This window comes from Astatotilapia calliptera, chromosome 3 (assembly GCF_964374335.1).
Source record: "Astatotilapia calliptera chromosome 3, fAstCal68.1, whole genome shotgun sequence".
Taxonomy (NCBI): Eukaryota; Metazoa; Chordata; class Actinopteri; order Cichliformes; family Cichlidae; genus Astatotilapia; species Astatotilapia calliptera.
The window spans coordinates 45275516-45293683 of NC_137424.1; the positions used below are offsets into that span (position 1 = coordinate 45275516).

At 42.3% G+C, this 18168-nt stretch overlaps 3 protein-coding genes across 3 annotated transcripts in view; 2 read left to right on the top strand and 1 right to left on the bottom strand.

The window, feature by feature from the left end:
- The first annotated feature begins 691 nt into the window (after nt 1-691).
- Nucleotides 692-4627, top strand: six7 (SIX homeobox 7). Its single transcript, XM_026162363.2, has 3 exons — nt 692-1714; nt 2880-3043; nt 3227-4627. The coding sequence occupies exons 1-3, from the start codon at nt 1307-1309 to the stop codon at nt 3435-3437; spliced, it is 783 nt and encodes a 260-aa protein (XP_026018148.2). The 5' UTR covers nt 692-1306; the 3' UTR covers nt 3438-4627.
- Nucleotides 4628-6940: 2313 nt separating this feature from the next.
- On the top strand, nt 6941-13305 carry LOC113018933 (actin-related protein 2-A). Its single transcript, XM_026162364.2, has 9 exons — nt 6941-7146; nt 8168-8278; nt 9427-9585; nt 9686-9815; nt 9940-10076; nt 10191-10340; nt 10426-10571; nt 10669-10801; nt 11468-13305. Exons 1-9 carry the CDS (start codon nt 7099-7101, stop codon nt 11636-11638), a joined length of 1185 nt encoding a protein of 394 aa, XP_026018149.1. The 5' UTR covers nt 6941-7098; the 3' UTR covers nt 11639-13305.
- Nucleotides 13306-14737: 1432 nt separating this feature from the next.
- rin1b (Ras and Rab interactor 1b) overlaps nt 14738-18168 on the bottom strand; it is a 42088-nt gene continuing 38657 nt past the window's right edge. The window contains exon 12 of the mRNA XM_026162375.2: nt 14738-16846. Coding sequence (XP_026018160.1) covers nt 16523-16846 — 324 coding nt within the window. The 3' untranslated portion in view covers nt 14738-16522. The remainder of the gene's footprint in view (nt 16847-18168) is intronic.

The following is an 18168-nucleotide window of genomic DNA, read 5'->3' on the forward strand; positions in this document are numbered from 1 at the left end:
GCTCATATCTCTATTCTAGACAGAGTTCGAGACAAAAATTTAAGCTCCTTCTACTTATTTTAAAGCAGATGATCCTTCACCTGACTGCAACCTTTATGCAAAGTTAAAATCACTCTAGGGAGTAATCGGTGTCTGTCTGCGGAGGAACTTTTTGCAGACCCTAACTCCACATCTATATAACAGCCTAACTTTTTCCTCAATGTTGTGCTTTGTGCAGATAAAGTTTATGTTTGCATTGCAGCTGACAGATGCTTTCAGGGTCCTTAACCTGATTAATAACAGAATTGCCCTCAGACTGATTAATGAGCTGCTGAGATCAGAAGGATTGAACCGGGCAGCGGATCATTAATTCCATGTCCTGGAGTCACTCTGCTGCACGTCGATGTCCAGGGGCGTTTTCATTATGTCTCGGCCTGACGAGAGGTCGCAGAGGATAGCCGATGTGCAACCATGTCTGCTTTAATTACAGGGGTATTAGCTGGTGGGGAGATCCCTACAGCTTTGTGTCCGACATTCCCTCTGGGCCAAATGTTCAGGCAAATGTGACTTTTTTTTTTATATCATGGGACATCCGGGTTTCATTGTGGCATCCAAGTGTGTGGCAGAAATACTGTCAGATATCAGACTATCACTGGTGACATAAAGGCAGAACAGCTTTAACAGAAAACCTCCCAAAAAAATTGTATTTATTTTGCATTTTTTGAGTCTTGATTGGCCTCCTCTTCAGACACTGAGCCATTTTGTGGCCTGCACCCTTTCTTGCCCAGGTTTCCTCCAGCCCATCATCCAGCAGGGCTCCAACTCCACTGGTCCATCTCCACCGATTAACCAACCTAACCTCACTTGTTTGCTCACTGCAGTCATTCTGGCAGTCAATGTATCCTCAGGCTAAGCCAAACAAGCTGATCAGCCAGCCACCTCTGTACACAGTACCCCCCACTAAGAGGCTAATGGCCGGGATGTATAATCCTTCTCAAAACAACCACAGAGATGCTAATTGTATCCCGCTATAAATACTGGCCGACTCCTTGTCCTCTTTCTTCATTTACCTATGCTCGTCTAAACCTGGAACAGCCTACGCCCTTCACACCGGCTTCCCCGAAGCAATTTGCACAGATACCAGGAAAAGCTCCGTTACATAAGACAGGCTCTAGATAATCGAGACAAGTGTCAATAAACCTGCAGCATCTGAAAAAAGGAGAGCGGCAGAGAGCGCGCGGGGCTTTACGCACGGATACAGCATTTCATGCGTCTTTTGGCCACTTCTTCACTTCTTCTCTGAGCTGCTGCGAAGCAACAGGTCGAGATGTTCCCCCTGCCGATGTTCACACCGGACCAGGTAGCTCGGGTGTGCGAGAACCTGGAGGAGACCGGGGATATCGAGCGCCTCGGTCGGTTCCTCTGGTCCCTGCCAGCCGCCGTCCCTGGTTCCGCCGGGGAAGCGCTCAATCGACACGAGTCCATAATGCGAGCCAGAGCGCTGGTCGCGTTTCATGGAGGGAACTTCGAGGCTCTTTACCAAATCCTGCAGAGTCACCGTTTCACGCGCGAGTCTCACGCCAAGCTGCAAGACCTGTGGCTGGACGCGCATTACCGAGAGGCAGAGAGGCTCCGTGGGAGACCCCTGGGCCCGGTGGAGAAGTACCGCATCCGCAAGAAGTTCCCGCTGCCCCGCACCATCTGGGACGGCGAGCAGAAGACGCACTGCTTCAAGGTAGGGTTGTGGTTTCACTCTCGTGGCTTTTGGTGACAGAGGGAAAACACGGACTCTGCAGTGCCATCAGAGGCTGCTACAACAAGCATAAACATTTCTGCAAACTACACATTAACTAATAAATCAGGGCTTTTTAACATGACTGTTGTATTCGTGCTGGCTGGTCTTTGAGCTGTTAAAATGATGACGGTCAGAGTCATGGGTTTCCCCTCAGATCAGAAATTTCTGAGACTTTCCTACTTTAAAAAAAACCCAAAGTTGAATAATTTCATTATAAACTGTTTTTGTGCAGATATGACAAAACTAATCTAAGCTTATCTGTATGATGCAGCTGCGTGTGTGTTTAAAAGGAAAGTTCCTCTGTGGATCTGTGTTAAAATTGTGGTTTCAGCAAAATTCCTCTTCTTGTTCTGTAGCCATGTTTAAGAGAACAGTTTCCAATGCACACCTTGCAGACTGCTGGTTTGCACAGCAAGACTTCTTCTGTTAGATTTATAAAACTTTTTTCTTGTGACACATTAACAATGCTTTCCAGATGTGCAGAGAAGCTCAACTCAAAAGAAAGAAAGAAAGAAAGAAAGAAAGAAAGAAAGAAAGAAAGAAAGAAAGAAAGAAAGAAAGAAAGAAAATGTTACATTTTGATGCCATGAGATTTGTTGCAGTTCCCCAGGAGGCAATTTGGCGACATTTTTGGCTTTTAAAGTGCAGTTTATAAATCACAAATCGGTAAAAGTATACAAAGTACAGCTTTAAATATACAAAATAGTATGTTTGGGGGAAGTAAAAATGCACTTTTCCTCTTGGAAGTGTGTGTCTGAAAGTGTGAGCACCCTCTAGTGGCACGGTGGTGAAGTATCATTCAGAGTTAATCTTTAATTCCAACCCTCAGGAGGGGTAGCTTCTCCAGCAGCTTATTAAACCACTTAGCATGATCCAATTTAGTGGATAAACATTGTCATGTGTGCTTCTAATGTAGATTGTGTTTATCTATTTATAAATCCGGACTAATGTGATTATACCAGGTATCATATAAGAGTGATTATTGCGGTTTAATAGGATGATATTAAAATAACACTAACCACTTTATTGTCGTCACCTTCGGTTGATCCGTCATATGAGACACGTAGAGTCTTTAATGCTCCACATCATTTTAATTCTTACCCAGGAAAGAACTCGCAGTTTGCTACGAGAGTGGTATCTCCAAGATCCGTATCCTAATCCGTCCAGGAAACGCCACCTGGCCCAGGCCACTGGGCTCACACCTACGCAAGTCGGGAACTGGTTCAAGAACCGCCGGCAAAGAGACAGAGCTGCCTCAGCAAAGAACAGGTATCTCAGAAATTCCACATTTTATACAAGTTATGACTCAGAAAGAGAGAGAAACCCTGTTTAGTCAAGTTAAAGAGACTAATTAGGTGAAGTGGCTGTACTTGTCTGAAGATCAGCTCCGACACTCGCACTCTTAAAAACAAGACTTCTCACTCTTCTTCTCTTTTCTGTCCCCTGATGCAGGCTGCAGCAGGATCCTTCCCTCCTGCCCTCTGAAAGCTCTCCCAACGGCTCCCTCCAGGGACACCACCATCACCCCCGCCTGCTGCCCGCCTCCCCTCGCCACCCGGGCAGCCCCGAGGCCAGCGACTGCAGCACAGAGCCCGAGCCCAGAGGAACCGGGGCCTCCACCCCGGAGATCTCCGTCAGCAGCGACAGCGAGTTTGAGTCTTGAGACGAGGGACTCTCTGTCGCAGACGGGCAGACTCTTACTACTGTCTGTGATCAGACCCAGACACACTTACAAAGACACTTGAACTTTCAGCGTGACTGCGGACACATTAGAGCTGTTCTCGGTGGGAGGAGGGCAAGATGAGACCACTTGTCGTGGATGTGAGTGGACAAAGTAAAGATATGCACTTAAAAAAAAGCACCATGGCACATGACTCTGACTGTTATGTATTAGTTTAATGTGACTCAGTGCTGTAAAAAGATAAACATCCAGTTGAGTTTCAAACTCTCAGGCGAAGTATTTGTAGAGATCATGCCTATGAGCTTTAGAAGAGATGTGAATATTAATATTTTAAGGTTGAATGCTATTTTGGTAGAGAAAAATTTCTCAGTTTTTATGGAAGCTACAAAAAGAAAAATGCCTTGTGCAGGCTGTTACTGTATGTCAGTATGTTAACACGCACATTGTTTCATTTGATTATCTTCAGATAAGAACCAAAAACAAACTGTGAAAATCCCCTAGAACTGGCAGAGACGTCCCCACACAGTGTTACAGTTTTATCACTCCTGAAAAATTACATTCAAAAAATGCACAGCTGCCAGTGGTGGCACACTTAATGATGATAAAGGCAAATTTATTAAAATTAAAAACAGCCAGTAAATGTACAAAATCTGTCTTGCTGCGCTGCAGTTTGCATGTTAACATAGGGACGTACCAACTCAACACATTTCACTGCCTTAAAATGGAACTAAGGGCATCACTGTTTTGCAATGCAATAACAAGCAACGCGTTTAGAGAGACTGAACTGTAACTCATCACCCGTGCACACATGCTGCTTAAAATACAAACCATGTCATTGTGGGCTGTTTTACCTTTTTCGCTGATCGAAATCTGCTGGAAATGCTCCTGAGCTGCTCTGATGATGACGAATTCCTGCAGGAGCCAAAGCAGAGGTGAAAGAGGAATCAGAGAGAATAAAACACACTCGTCGGTCTTAACTCAATGTGCCTATTACATCTGAGAACAGTGAGACCTAATCAGGCATGAGACTGTCCTCATGACAACGACACACGCAAAGGCCTACTGTTTGCCGTCTTTCTTAACGACCATCATTTCTCATAAAGTATCGTTTCAATGATAAATGTGCATTTTGTAATGTTTTGTGTAAATAAATGAACCTATTTTTATCCAAAGCGATGCAGTCTCTTTTTAGCTATGATCAGTATGAATACACTGTTTGTCTTTCTTTAAATCACCTTCAATATCAAAAGGCTTGAGCTTTTTTCACCAAACAAATTCAGCATGAAGCCACAGATTTACTCAAGGCTTACAAAGAATCAGATATAGCCTGTTGAATACGCCTTTAAGTATCATATTAATATAAGGTGTAAAAATTTAGAGTTTTTTAAACTACTCTGCAGTGGGTTACAGTTACAATTGCAATACCAGGACTTATGTAGTTATGTTAATAATAACTTGAAGCAATCATTTTCTGTGTGACTTATCAGTCTCTCGCATCACTGTGGAGAAATTCTAGCCCACTCATCTTTACAACACGGCATCGGTTCAGTCATTTATGCACAGCTCTCTGTCTCACCACAGTATTTCAATCAGGTTGAGGTCTGGACTTTGGACCATTGCAGCCCTTTGATTCTTTTATTTTTTCAGACTATTTGTTGTAGATTTGCTTCTCTGTTTGACATCATTGTCCTGTTGCATGACACAGTTTCAGCCAAGCTTTAGCTGTTGGACAGATGACCTCACATTTGACTCTAGAATACTTTAATAAACAGAGGAATTTGACTCGGTGACTGCGATGTGTTCAGGTGCTGTGGCTGCAAAGCCTAAACCATCACCCCTCCATCACTGTGCATGAGGTGTTTGAGCTGATATGCTGTGTTTGGTTTCGATTTGTGGTGCCGTGCATCACAGCCAAACATCTGCACTTTGGTCTCATCTGATTTGTTCACATGCAATTTTGCAAACTTAACCTGTGCTGCCATAATTTTCCAAACAGCCCATTCTTATCAAAAGTTTGTCTAATTGAACATTTAAAATGCTAACTGAGACCTGCAGACTCTGAGATGTAGCTGTAGGTCGTTTTAAAATAACTGTGAGCATTGTAGTGGCTTTTTGCTGGGAAGATAAAGGCATTATGTTACACACATGTATGCTGCAGCCCAACAAAATGCCAAAGGTTCTGCTTTTAGAGAGGAGCTCACAAATGCTCTTGATCAATTAGTCAAATGCAATTGATCTGCAGCACGTGGCTGATACCAGCCCTCTAAATTCCCATGAAAGCAGTGAGGGGGTACTGTGGAAATGGTCTTTTTCACATGACAGTTTATACAGCCATCTGTGATAGATAGATAGATAGATAGATAGATAGATAGATAGATAGATAGATAGATAGATAGATAGATAGATAGATAGATAGATAGATAGATAGATAGATAGATAGATAGATAGATAGATAGATAGATAGATAGATAGATAGATAGATAGTTCTAGCTATCTCTTATAAGCTATAAGAGTTAGCTAGATAGTACTAGCTAACTCTTATACTAACAGACACCATGCTAGCATAGGTTTCTGAAGAGAAAGGCACAATTCACAAATGTCTGCAGCTTCCATAAAAAATATATATGTTGAAATGTTGTTTGGAGAGACTTACCTGACTTACCAGGAACAAATGCTGTCTGTCTTTCACAAAAAAGACTTGCTCCTCTGTAGATGAGGTTCTCAAACTAAACAAAGATGGCGGCCGGAAATAGACGGTTTTTTTTACCCTAAACCTATAAGAAATTGAAAGTAGAAGCTAAGCAAGCTGCATGACGAGCAGAAAGGAGCCATGTCATTACAGGGATTACAAAACAAACAAAAAAAGGTAAAATATTAAAACAGGTTTCTTCTGGCACTCACCCATAATTTGGATTCACGTTAAATGTTGTGAAATTGCTGAAATTTGGGAAATTACAAATGATTTACTGTTTTTATCTTGTTATTAAAGATAACAACACAAATAGTCATTTAAACTATACCTTTTAATCATATGTTGCTCTGTAATTTCAGTTTAAAACTATGTCAGCACTGACAGAAAACATGCTGCTGCCATTCAAAAAGTTCTGCACCGTCAGGCTGTTATAGGTTAAAACTACTCAGATATTGGATGTGTAACTTTAAAAAAATGAACGAATGGTATATAGTACAACTTAATAAATATCAGACCTCCAACATATTGTATAGTATTATGCTACAAAGCAACAAAAACAAACAAACAACAAACAAACAGTTCTTTACCAACCTCGAAGTGAACATATACAGAAACGTTTCCTCAGCTGTGACTAAAGGACATTTAGAGGTAAGTGAAATGCAAAATGTGCAAAATGTCAGTCACATGTTTGTGTAAATTCCTCTTTTCTTATCTCATAACAACACAGTGTAGAATAGTTCTTCTTCCTGCCTGACCACAAAAATGGGTGTTGTCACGCTCAGTAATCCCACCCACACCAGAAGGAGCAGCAAAACAGACCTGTCACTTTTTAGCCACTGCTACACTTATGTGCAATCTTAGGGCTGCACATAACACACAATCGGCTGTGTGTCAGTGAGGTTCCTGTGCAGACGGGTGGGGGTATTTTGATTTTTGCAATATTAATTAAGAATGGACAGCCAGGGGAGGAAAGTGGTGGTCAGTGACAATGGGACAGGGGTAAGTCAAACAGTCATATTACCACATAGTCAGATATCCTGTTAACAGTGCTGGATGTTGTCTTTTATTTTTCTTTCCATTAGCATTTAGTTTTAGCGTGAAAAATATTACTAATCATGTTAACTGCATGTCTTTTTAAGATAACTTGATGCAAAGTAACCTTTTGCATCAAAATATCTTATTTGTTTTATTGTCAATCATCTGGATCATTTAATGGCAAATATGTGAAGAAGTCCTGGGTGTGAGACAAAGTGCACTGCTGTGTGATTCCACATCTGTCTGGACTTGTCACTCCTGCCTTCAGAATGCGCACACCACCATAAATGGCTGTGGTGCTTTGAAGTGAGCAGACATTGGACAAAAACCAGGAAGAGAGACTTATCAGAGGAGATAAAATCACAGAAGTGGCACTCAGTGGTTGATTTCCGGAGGAAGATGCGCATTGACAGACTTTACCTGCTGCAACCAGAAACAGTCATGTTTTTACCCCTGTTAGGAATGCATTGCATCCCTCCAGGCTAAGGAATGTGTGTCTGTGCCCACATGGACAAGTTAAGACAGTGTAGTAGGAGGAGTAGTTATAGCAGTTAGGAAAGCATGGGAAATTTGGTAAATCTATTGCTGTTTAAAGGCTGCGTAAAAAAAATAAAAATTATATATGTGTATATATATATATATATATATATATATATATATACACACACACACACACATACATTTGGAAAGCAATGTGTGTGTGCTTTCCAAATGAGTGCCAGTAAACGTGATGAAATTGCTCTCGCCACTGTCTGTTAAATAAGAAACAATTTGTTAAATGCATTACAGTAATACACTCTAGGTCAGGTCCTTGGAGGCAGATTAATCCCAGCATCAGATTAAAAGGAACAAACCTGATTTATGAATGGAATTTTACCTGCACAAAAGGCTTTTAGTGCAAGAGTACAATTAATACGTTTAACCCTAATGCAGGGCTACACAAACACAAACTGGCTCTCAGTTTCATTTTCACATCCCTGTGCAGTTTGTCAAGTGTGGTTTTGCCGGCTCCAACTTCCCAAAGCACATCTTCCCGGCCCTGGTGGGCCGGCCAATCATACGATCATCCGCCAGAGTGGGCAACATCGAGATAAAGGTAAGATTGATGTAAATGAAAGGACTACACATGGGTCTTTCAGTTAACCTAAAGTCAGAATGGAGCATTAAAAAAAGATGAAATAAAGGGAAATGGGGAAATTACATCTACTGTGTGCAGAGTTCTATTAAAAGCAAACAGCATTAAAACCAGGTGAGTCATCCTGTTACAGTTTAGTGCTCTATTGAGAAACCTGGTGTCGAAGCATTACAGCATTCCCAAGAAGGATAAGGGGCCCTGCAACACTACAAAAACTACTACTAAGAACATAATAAATAGCCAAAACATAGACTACAACCACAATGGTCCCACCCAGTAACCCACAGGACTCTCAAGGTCCACGTCTAGAAAAGTCAGAGCTTTTCTGGCAGCAATACAGGGACCTGCACTATATTACTCAGGTGGTTTTAATGTTCGAGATGGCACAGTGGTGTCTGGAGCCTCTGAATGTGGAGTGTTTGTTACCCCAGTGCCAGATTGGTGGCATATCCAGGGTGTACCCTGTGTCCCACCATGTGACAACTAAGATAGGCTCCAGCGACCTTTGACTCGATAAATGAAAGAAATTGTATGGTTTTAATGCTGCAGCTGATTGGTGTAGCCATCTATAAGATCTAGATACACATCCTGAGACTTGATCATCTGTATCTCTGGTTCTCATCAACTTCCTGTGTCTCAGCTTAAAGCGTCTTAGAAGTGCACACCTGCTAGCTTCCTAAGATGCTGAGACTGTTGAGTTCATAGACTCGTGTAACCTGAGATCATTCAGACCTTTTAACCTGATAATCCCTGCAGGATCGGAGCAGAAAAAGCATGAAAAGGTCATTGGTACAAATAAATAAGTAAACAAATTAAGGCAAGCTGTTGTGTAATAAACATCACATTTTCATAGATTTTTTATTTAGTTTTCACTTGAAACACCAGGTTTCCCAGGATAGCTGTCTTATATTTGTACTTGTGTATGGATGTGCATGTTTGTAACTTAATATTTTATACAGTATATTTAAAACGTTTCAACAGAAACAACAAAAATCAAACTGATGCTTTTTTATTATTATTTATTAAACCTATACTTTGTTGTAGGTCAGACAAAGAAGAGCAAAAACAAAACCATTAATATTTCCTGTCCCTGTCATCTTTTCCACCAGGACCTAATGGTGGGAGAAGAGGCCAGCGAGTGTCGCTCCATGCTAGAGATGTCCTACCCCATGGAGAATGGCATGGTGCGCTGCTGGGAGGACATGCTCCACCTGTGGGACTACACCTTTGGCTCAGAATGCCTGGACATCAACCCAAAAGAATGCAAGGTATGAACCCGTGTAAGACAGACAAAGACGGAAATGAATGGAAAAAAAAACTGTACAAGGACTAGATTATTATTGAGTTTGTGTATGTTTTCTATCCAAGATCCTACTGACTGAGCCGCCCATGAACCCGACCAAAAACCGCGAGAAAATCGCTGAAATCATGTTTGAGAAGTACCAGTTCTACGGCATCTACGTGGCCATCCAGGCCGTGCTCACTCTGTACGCTCAGGGTGAGAGGGCGCGACACGCTGCACAAAAATAAAGGGTTTAAATCCTGACCTGCTGTTAACGGTGCAATTGACTGGATATTTGGTCAGTTTTAACTCCCGCTTTGTTAAATGACTCTGTCCACAGGTTTGCTTACCGGTGTTGTAGTTGACTCAGGAGACGGTGTCACCCACATCTGTCCAGTGTACGAGGGCTTCTCTTTGCCCCACCTTACACGCAGGCTGGACATCGCAGGACGTGATGTCACACGCTACCTCATTAAGGTGAGCTGGAAAGATCAGTGATCGGGCAAAGAGTTGGGTTTTTTTTAGTGTAAGGAAAGTATATGTACAATTTCACAGCAAACATATGTGTGAAAAAAATGTTCTTCCCATCAGCTCCTGCTACTTCGCGGCTACGCCTTCAACCACACTGCTGACTTTGAGACCGTGCGCATGCTGAAGGAGAAGCTCTGCTATGTGGCATACAACATTGAGCAAGAGCAGCATTTGGCCACAGAGACCACTTACCTGGTGGAGACATTCACAGTACGTTGGAGCAAGCTTTAATTTATTCTGCCTCCTAAAGTTGAGAAACGGCAGAAAAAATAACCGATTCCTCTCATTTGTGCAGCTTCCTGATGGCAGGCAGGTGAAGGTGGGCGGAGAACGATTCGGGGCTCCTGAAGCTCTTTTCCAGCCTCATCTCATCAACGTGGAGGGAGCTGGAGTAGCCGAGCTGCTGTTTAACACCATCCAGGCTGCAGACATTGACCTCAGGTCCAATCCTCCTCCCTCACTTTTCTCTAATTAATGAAGCTGAACTACTGCAAACACGCCTTGATCAGGTCCGTCTCCCGTCTGCTTTCCCATCCAGGGCCGACTTCTATAAGCACATTGTTCTGTCCGGGGGGACCACCATGTACCCGGGCCTCCCATCCAGGCTCGAGAGGGAGATCAAGCAGCTCTACCTGGAAAGAGTGCTCAAGGGAGACACTGAGAAACTATCAGTAAGAGCTTTCATATTAATGTCAGTAGAGAATGGATTCGATTAAGAGCCTGTAAGGCGTTCTTCAGTGCATTTGCATAAATATAATGTTACTGATGATCAGTGTCATCTGTATCATGAGCTGACGAAATGTTTATAGAATACATTTTCCAGTTATTTAATAAATGTCACCAGGCATTCATATAGATGCTCTGTTTTATTCACTGAACCTGAGGGCTACTTGCATGCAGGTTTTTCCACAGCAGGTCCAGTTTGGCTGTGATATTAACTCTCTGAATTTAAATATCTTTATGAGTTAAAAGTTTAGAAAAAGCTCAGTTTGAATTCCACATTTGACGCTCTGCAACATTTAAGGTTATGTTATCTCTTTTTCTTTGTATTAAAAATAAGTTTGGGCTATTTTATTACAAATACCAAAATGCATTTACTTTTTGTTGTTTTAAAGCCAAACCAATAAAGTGTGACATTTGTCATATTAATTAAATACATATCTAGAAATTGAAAGTTTATTTTGTTAACCTCATTACTGAGGTCGTTTCTCTTTTAGCAGTTTTCTTCGTAGCAGCACAGAATATAAAAAAAGGCTTAAAGGAAAGAATTGTTGTACTTATATATCAGGGCTCTGTGTTTTAATGACCTCTCCTGACTTTTCTCTTCACCCTTGCAGAAGTTCAAGATCCGAATCGAGGACCCTCCCAGGAGAAAACACATGGTGTTCATGGGCGGTGCTGTGCTGGCTAACATCATGAAAGACAAAGAATCCTTCTGGATGACTAGACAAGAATACCAGGAGAAAGGCCTGGGAGTGCTGCAGAAGCTGGGAGGTGGAGTCAGATAAAATAAAACTGAGTTAAACAGAATTTTAAAAACACAAATTAAAAATGAGGAAAATATGAACTAGGTTTTGTACTTTTAAATATTAACTCCGTACCTCTCACAGTCTCATCTCTATTCAAAACAGTTTTAACTGAGCAAAATTACAAGTTTTATCATTAAAAACACAATTTAGGTTTTTTCAGCTTCTACATACTGTTCTAAATATAACGGTTTTTTGGACGGTGTAGGTGCTCGCTTATCCAGGTCATGTTCTTTGGACCGTTTGATGAAACTTTGATGACTAAAGTTAAAAAATTTCAGGAATTTATTTGTTGCATTAATAGCAAGTTTATGTTTTATTTAACCTTTTTAAAACTAATAGATCTGTGCTTCAGTACTGTGCAAAAGTTTTGAGTCACCCTTCATTTTTTTATATGTTACTGAAAAAATGGAAATAGATCCAGCAATGTATTGAAACATGTGCAAATGTATATACAAACTCGGAAAAGGAGGCCAAAACAAAGTATTAAAGTTCTATAAGGCTTGAAAGTCAACATTTGGTGTGACCACCTTTATTCTTCAGCACAGTCTGAACATGCCAGTCACATGCCTCCCTGAAAGGAAGTCTTTGAAAAACCTTTAGAAAGTCTGGAGGACTATTGTTGAAGACCATTTTAAAAAATACAGAAAAAAACTTAACATTTTATCTTAACTGAGACCTAATTTATTCTTGTGCAATACTCACAAGGCTATTATACCACAAAAACATGAATATTTGGATAAAAATGACGTAAATGTAAAGCCGAAATTAAATGATTTTGTTAAACTCTATTACTAATTCATTTTGGGACTTCACATTATGCCAACCAAACAGTAACCTGTTTGCTACTGTTTCTTAGAAATATTTGTCAGTAAAGTTTACTCGCTAAACTTGATTTAATCAAAAATAGATTACAGTCAAAGATCTTCCTCAAACACAAAACTTGCCTAGTTTTTACTTTGGCTAGCTTGGCATCTAATCACAGGGATCCTCTTTTCTTTACTCTGTTTATATGGTTGGTGGTGTTAGCTTATTGTTATTATCAAAAGTTTAACTTTTATTATTGGCTCATATAAACTATTAGTTTAGGTCTTTTGTGCTTTTTTCCCTGCACTTTAATCTTAGTTTTGGTTGATGTATATTATTATTATTATTAGTGGCAGCCTCCCGAGGGTTCCTGGTTGTTCCTCCCTTTGTGTTTCCTTACTCCTGACTTGTTCAGTGTGTATGCGGGTCTGTGTAGGTCTCTGGGGTTATTTTTATCTGTTTAACTGTGAATGTTAGTATAGCTTCCAGTCTGCCCTCCCCAAAGCCCCGACTGTGACTGATTGTGTGTTACTCTCACCTGCATCTCGTTCCTCACCTGTTTGTCACTTCTCAGTGTATTTATAGTTTGGCCTTTGTTATAACACCTGTGTTTCCGCCCTTTGGTGCTGCTCATTTTGCCTCGGTCCCAGTTTGATTCCTGATTTGTTGCTCCTCCCGTTCTGAGAGATTCTTCTTATTATCTGTAAAAATAAATGTTCAATGGACTGGCAAATACAGGCTGAACATTTGAATGTTCTGAGTGGAAAAAAAACCCTGTAAAGAATTTATCTGTGGGTTTGTTTGTTTTTTTTGTTTTTTAATAAATGTCAAACAGAATTGTTTTTTATTGTACATATTCCTTGCTGTAAGCAATGAAAAATGATGCAAAATGTGACCTGTTACTTCTCTCATATATATAATATTGGGTACATACACTGTCTTAACTGGGTACACCAGTTCAGCTGCTCATTGCTGCAAGTAACTAATCAGCCAATCAAATAGCAGCAAGCTAATGCATTCAGCTATATAGACATGATGAAGACAACCTGCAAAACTTCAAACTGAGCATCAGAATGAGGAAGAAATGTGACTTAAGTGGCTTTGAATGTGTCATGGTTGTTGGTCTGAGTATTTCAGAAACTGGTGATTTATTAGGATTTTCCCACAAAAACATCTCTGTGGTTTAAAGAGTACACTCTGAAAAAAAAAGGAAAATATCCGGTGCGCAGCAGATCTCTGCGTAAAAATGTCTTGTTCAGGCCTGAAGTCAGAGAGGAATAGGCCAGATTGCTTAGTAAGTAAGTAAGTAAGGTACGCAGAAGCGCATCTCTGAATCCACAACACACTGGCCTTGGAAGCAGATGTGCTACATCAGCAGAAGGCCACACCGGGTGCCACTCCTGTCTGCTAAGAACACAAAACTGAGGCTACAATTCAAACTGGACAACAGATGATGAGAAATGTGTTACCTAGTCTGATGTGTATCAAGCTCTGCTCTGACTTTTGGAAAGGAGGGTCAGAATTTGGAACAAACGTGGATTCATTAATGTTTCAGGCTCGAGGTGCATTAATGTGGGGGAACATTTTGTTGGCACACTTTGGGCTCCTTAGTACAAACTAAGCATCATTTAAACCCCACAGCCTGATGTTGACCATGTCCATCCCTTTATGGCCACAGTGCAGCATCTCCTTATTGCTGCTACACACCATGTCCCAAAGCTCAGATGAAACCGGTTTCTTGAACATGACAATGGGTCCACTGAACTCAAATGACCTCCACAGCCACGAGATCTCAGGCCGACAGAGCACTTTTGGGATGTGGATGAAGAGGAGATTCTCATCATGGATGAGCACCAACTGTGTGATGCTGTCATGTCAACATGGACCGACATTCCTGAGGAATCTGTGCCATGAAGTATTAAAGCAGCTCTGAAGGAAAACAGGGCTCCAACCTGGTACTAGTGACCAATGAGTGCAGATGTTAGTGCCTTTCATTTAAAAAATATAATTTAATCTTTTTTTCCATGAGACCTTTTAAATAACATGATAATAAATCCAAAAGCAGGACTTGGCTTAATGGGTTAATTAATGGATTAATACATGAATTACTAAATAGTCAATGATAAGTCTCAACACTCAAAGTCAGTAAGAAATTAATGTGAAGGTGTGAAATGACAGTGTTAGTATTTGCTGCCATCTGGTGGTTAAATCTGCACCCGTCAACACTCCCAACCCCACTCCAGCACTTCACTCACCGTAACCACACGGCGAACGGATATTGCAATTTTTTTTATTGCGATACTGAGTTACCTGACAAAATACAGTCATGTGTTTTTACACTGAAAAGAAATAGTGAGCTCTCACAATGAACACATGCTTCACGCACACATACACGCACACGTACACGCACACATACGCGCACGCCACATTCGCAGAACCTTCGCGTTAAAATGAAAAAAGCATGCAATAATGTTCAAAACACATCTCAAAACTGAACCTCCTCCCCTCCCCCGACTCGGCTGATCCAAAAACTCCAGAAATGTTGGAATGTCCACATGTTTAGGTTCGATATCTACCCAACAAATTCAACTATTCAAAGTTTTAAATACACACAATAATGATCATCGATAACGACACTGAGTCGAACAGTGAGTCGATAGTGATGACTTGCAGCAGGAAGTCACCAAGAGGCTGGCGACGTGCACATTTACATTCTACCAGTCGCCGCGAGGCTCCCGGTTTTATTGGTCAGACTGTCCTCTCAGTCCGCTTATAACAAAAAGAAAGAAAAACAGGCTCGGCCAACAGTAGAACTCAAAAGCGGTGAATCGAAACATGAAACGGATGCAGTTCTGAAAAGGAATAAACACTGAGAGAGATTTTAAATACATTCGCGAGTCATTCAGTAAAATCTGTTGTCCTGGTGTGTGGATGTGATGCGCTTCCGTCTTTTTTCTTCCCTCACTTGGTTTAAAAACAGAGAGAGATGATGCCTTTCTATCACTTCCCTCCTACTTGCCCATTACTCCACCTGCCAAAACCATTAAATAGAATACGCAAGCTGGGAGAAGAGCTTCTTCTTCTTCTTTGCTTTCCTTTTTTTTTTCTCTTCAGGAAGTAAAAATAAAATAGTCTTTGTGGGGGAGCCTAAAAATAAACAGCTGATTTAAAGCTTCCCTCATGATTTCTTTCAAAGCAAACAGCTGTTGTGTCACAAGATGGCCTTTCTTTTATCTTCTTTTTTCGTCCCTTTGGTATTGAGGTTTGGTCGTGGCTATCACACATCTCCCCTTTTTTGTCACTGGGGTGGGGGGAAGGGAGGGAGGGGGGCACAGAAAGCCTCGTACCCCCACCTTTTAACAGCATAGTTCCATCCAGCAATCAATCTGCAGACATTTACACATAAAAGGAGCAAAACCCCCCCAAAAAAGTAATAAAATATCCAATTTTCACCCAGAACTATACAGTGGAAGGGTTACATCACCGCGGTGGACTATTTGCCTTCTTGCGGCGCGCGCTCGCAGGAAGTGATTAGTTTCCAGGCAACAGTAGTCTCACAGAATTTGTCTTTGGATTCGAGCCTCTTCACATGTTTTTTTTTTGTTTTGTTTTTAATGATGTAATCGCTTCGTGGTATAACTCTGGGTTCATGTTTCAAATAACAACCAAAATCCATTTATTACACATTTTCCATTGTCACAAGCAGCACACTCCTTTACACTAGCAGCCACACTGAGTGGTACATGGTACAACTTTTTGGCAACACTCCCCTACGTTGGTCCTGCTCTGTTCTGCACGTCGGTCCATTTAGGGAAGAGTTTACCATTTGTTTGTTTGTTTGTTTGTTTTAAAGCTCTGCTCCTGGTCTGGAGAAGGGCTGCAGTTTGTCACGAAAAAGTCCCGACCCACGACGAGACACAACACACCGTCGGAGAGAGAAAAGAGACAGAACAAGAGAGAGAAAGAGAGAGAGAAAGCAAGAGCCACCATCCATCTCCTCCTCCTCCTTCCTTTCCTTCCTTCCTTCCTTCCTCCTCCTTCCTCCTCTATGCCTCCCACTCACTCCTCACACACCGACTCGCTCAGGTCCACGGCGCCACCCCTGGTGAGCCGCCGCATCTTGCTGAAGTCGTGGTCGGTCCTCAGGTAGGAGAGCGAGGGGCCTCCCTCGCTGTGGCTGGCCAGGTCCTGGGGCTGGGCCTGGGGCGGCAGGGCCCTCATCTCGCCGCCGCTGCGCCAGTACAGGGTGTATTGCTGCGGGTCGGACACTCCGAAGGTGGCGGCACACAGCTGCGCCAGGGCCTGGCTCGTCTCCCCGGCTCTCCACTGCAACGTCCGCACGGCGCTCCGCTCCCCGTCCTGGAACAGTATCCGAACGCACCTCTGGAGGCAGCGAGGGAGGGAGGAAGAGAGAAAGAGAGGGAGAGAGAGAAAAGGAGTGAATATATATACTGTATTTATGCAAAACACAGGTCAAGAGGCTTATGGAGTGAGGGCAAACGAGGGGGAGGAGAGAGATGGAGTCAGAGGAGGAGTGAGGACTGTATAAGCACGGGCTGATACGCTGCCACAATAAATGAGCCAAAAAAAACCAAAAATCAGAAAAAGGACGTTCATGAAAGAAAAATGCCTCTTAAACAAAGCTCCTGCTTCCCACACACAGCCGGCAGGTCCGAGAGCTTCACGCGAAAGCCATCTTCATGAAACTGCTCTGTTTTCCCCTGCTCTGCTTCATGTTACAGCTTCACTGACAAACTCCCGGCATAAATCCACTCGAGCGAGTCCACTTCCAAACTCAAATATCATCCATTAAACTCGCTCTGCTCTGGTGCTCTGCTGAAGTCCCCCCCCCCTCTCCTCCACCACCGCCACCACTCAGCAGACACAAACTTTTTTCACATTTTCCACAGAGCAAAAAGCGAGCAAACCCAAAACTAACAGGTCTATCGCAACAATCGCTGCTCTTCAGGCACTTGAGCCATTACATAATGTCAGATTCGACCACCTACAGACGCCCTCACAACTCTCTGTAAAGCACACACACACACACACACTGTGAAAACATGCTGGACATAATCCTTTTTACCAAACATCCAACCTTGAGAAACCAGGGAGAATCCTCTTCCCTGTCGCTCACGGAAACACACAAACAGACAAACCATCCAGCCTGCCTCCCTCAACACACACACACACCACAGACGAATAAGTGGCTTTTAAAAGAAGCAGAAAAAAAGAAAGAAAAAGCAGTCAGTAGCAAATATAATCAACAGGTCAGCCATTATCAGAACTTACAGAGTCACTGAGCTCCTCGCTGTCCGTGTGCATATTGTGTTTGCCTGCTTCGATGGGTAGATGCAGCTCAATAAATTTCATGTTATCTGACCGCCCACTTCTTCATAGCACTTGGCTCACTGATCCCCGCCTGTGTCAGTGGAAAATCTGGCTGCCGGGTGAGTTAGATCGGCTATTTGAAGCCAGGAGAGGAACCACGTGACGAGACAGAAACGTTGTGGATGACAATGCCTGTTTTCCATGGCATCTGGTGGACCGTTACACAAACGTGGGGCCAGCAGGATGATAATAGGAGAGTGTAGGTAAAAAGTCAGCGTGCGTGTGTGTTAGTGTGTGTGTGAGCGCGCATTAGTGCACGACCGGTCGTAAGCCAGCGGCCCCAGATCAGAGGATTACCTCTAAAAATGTCTAAA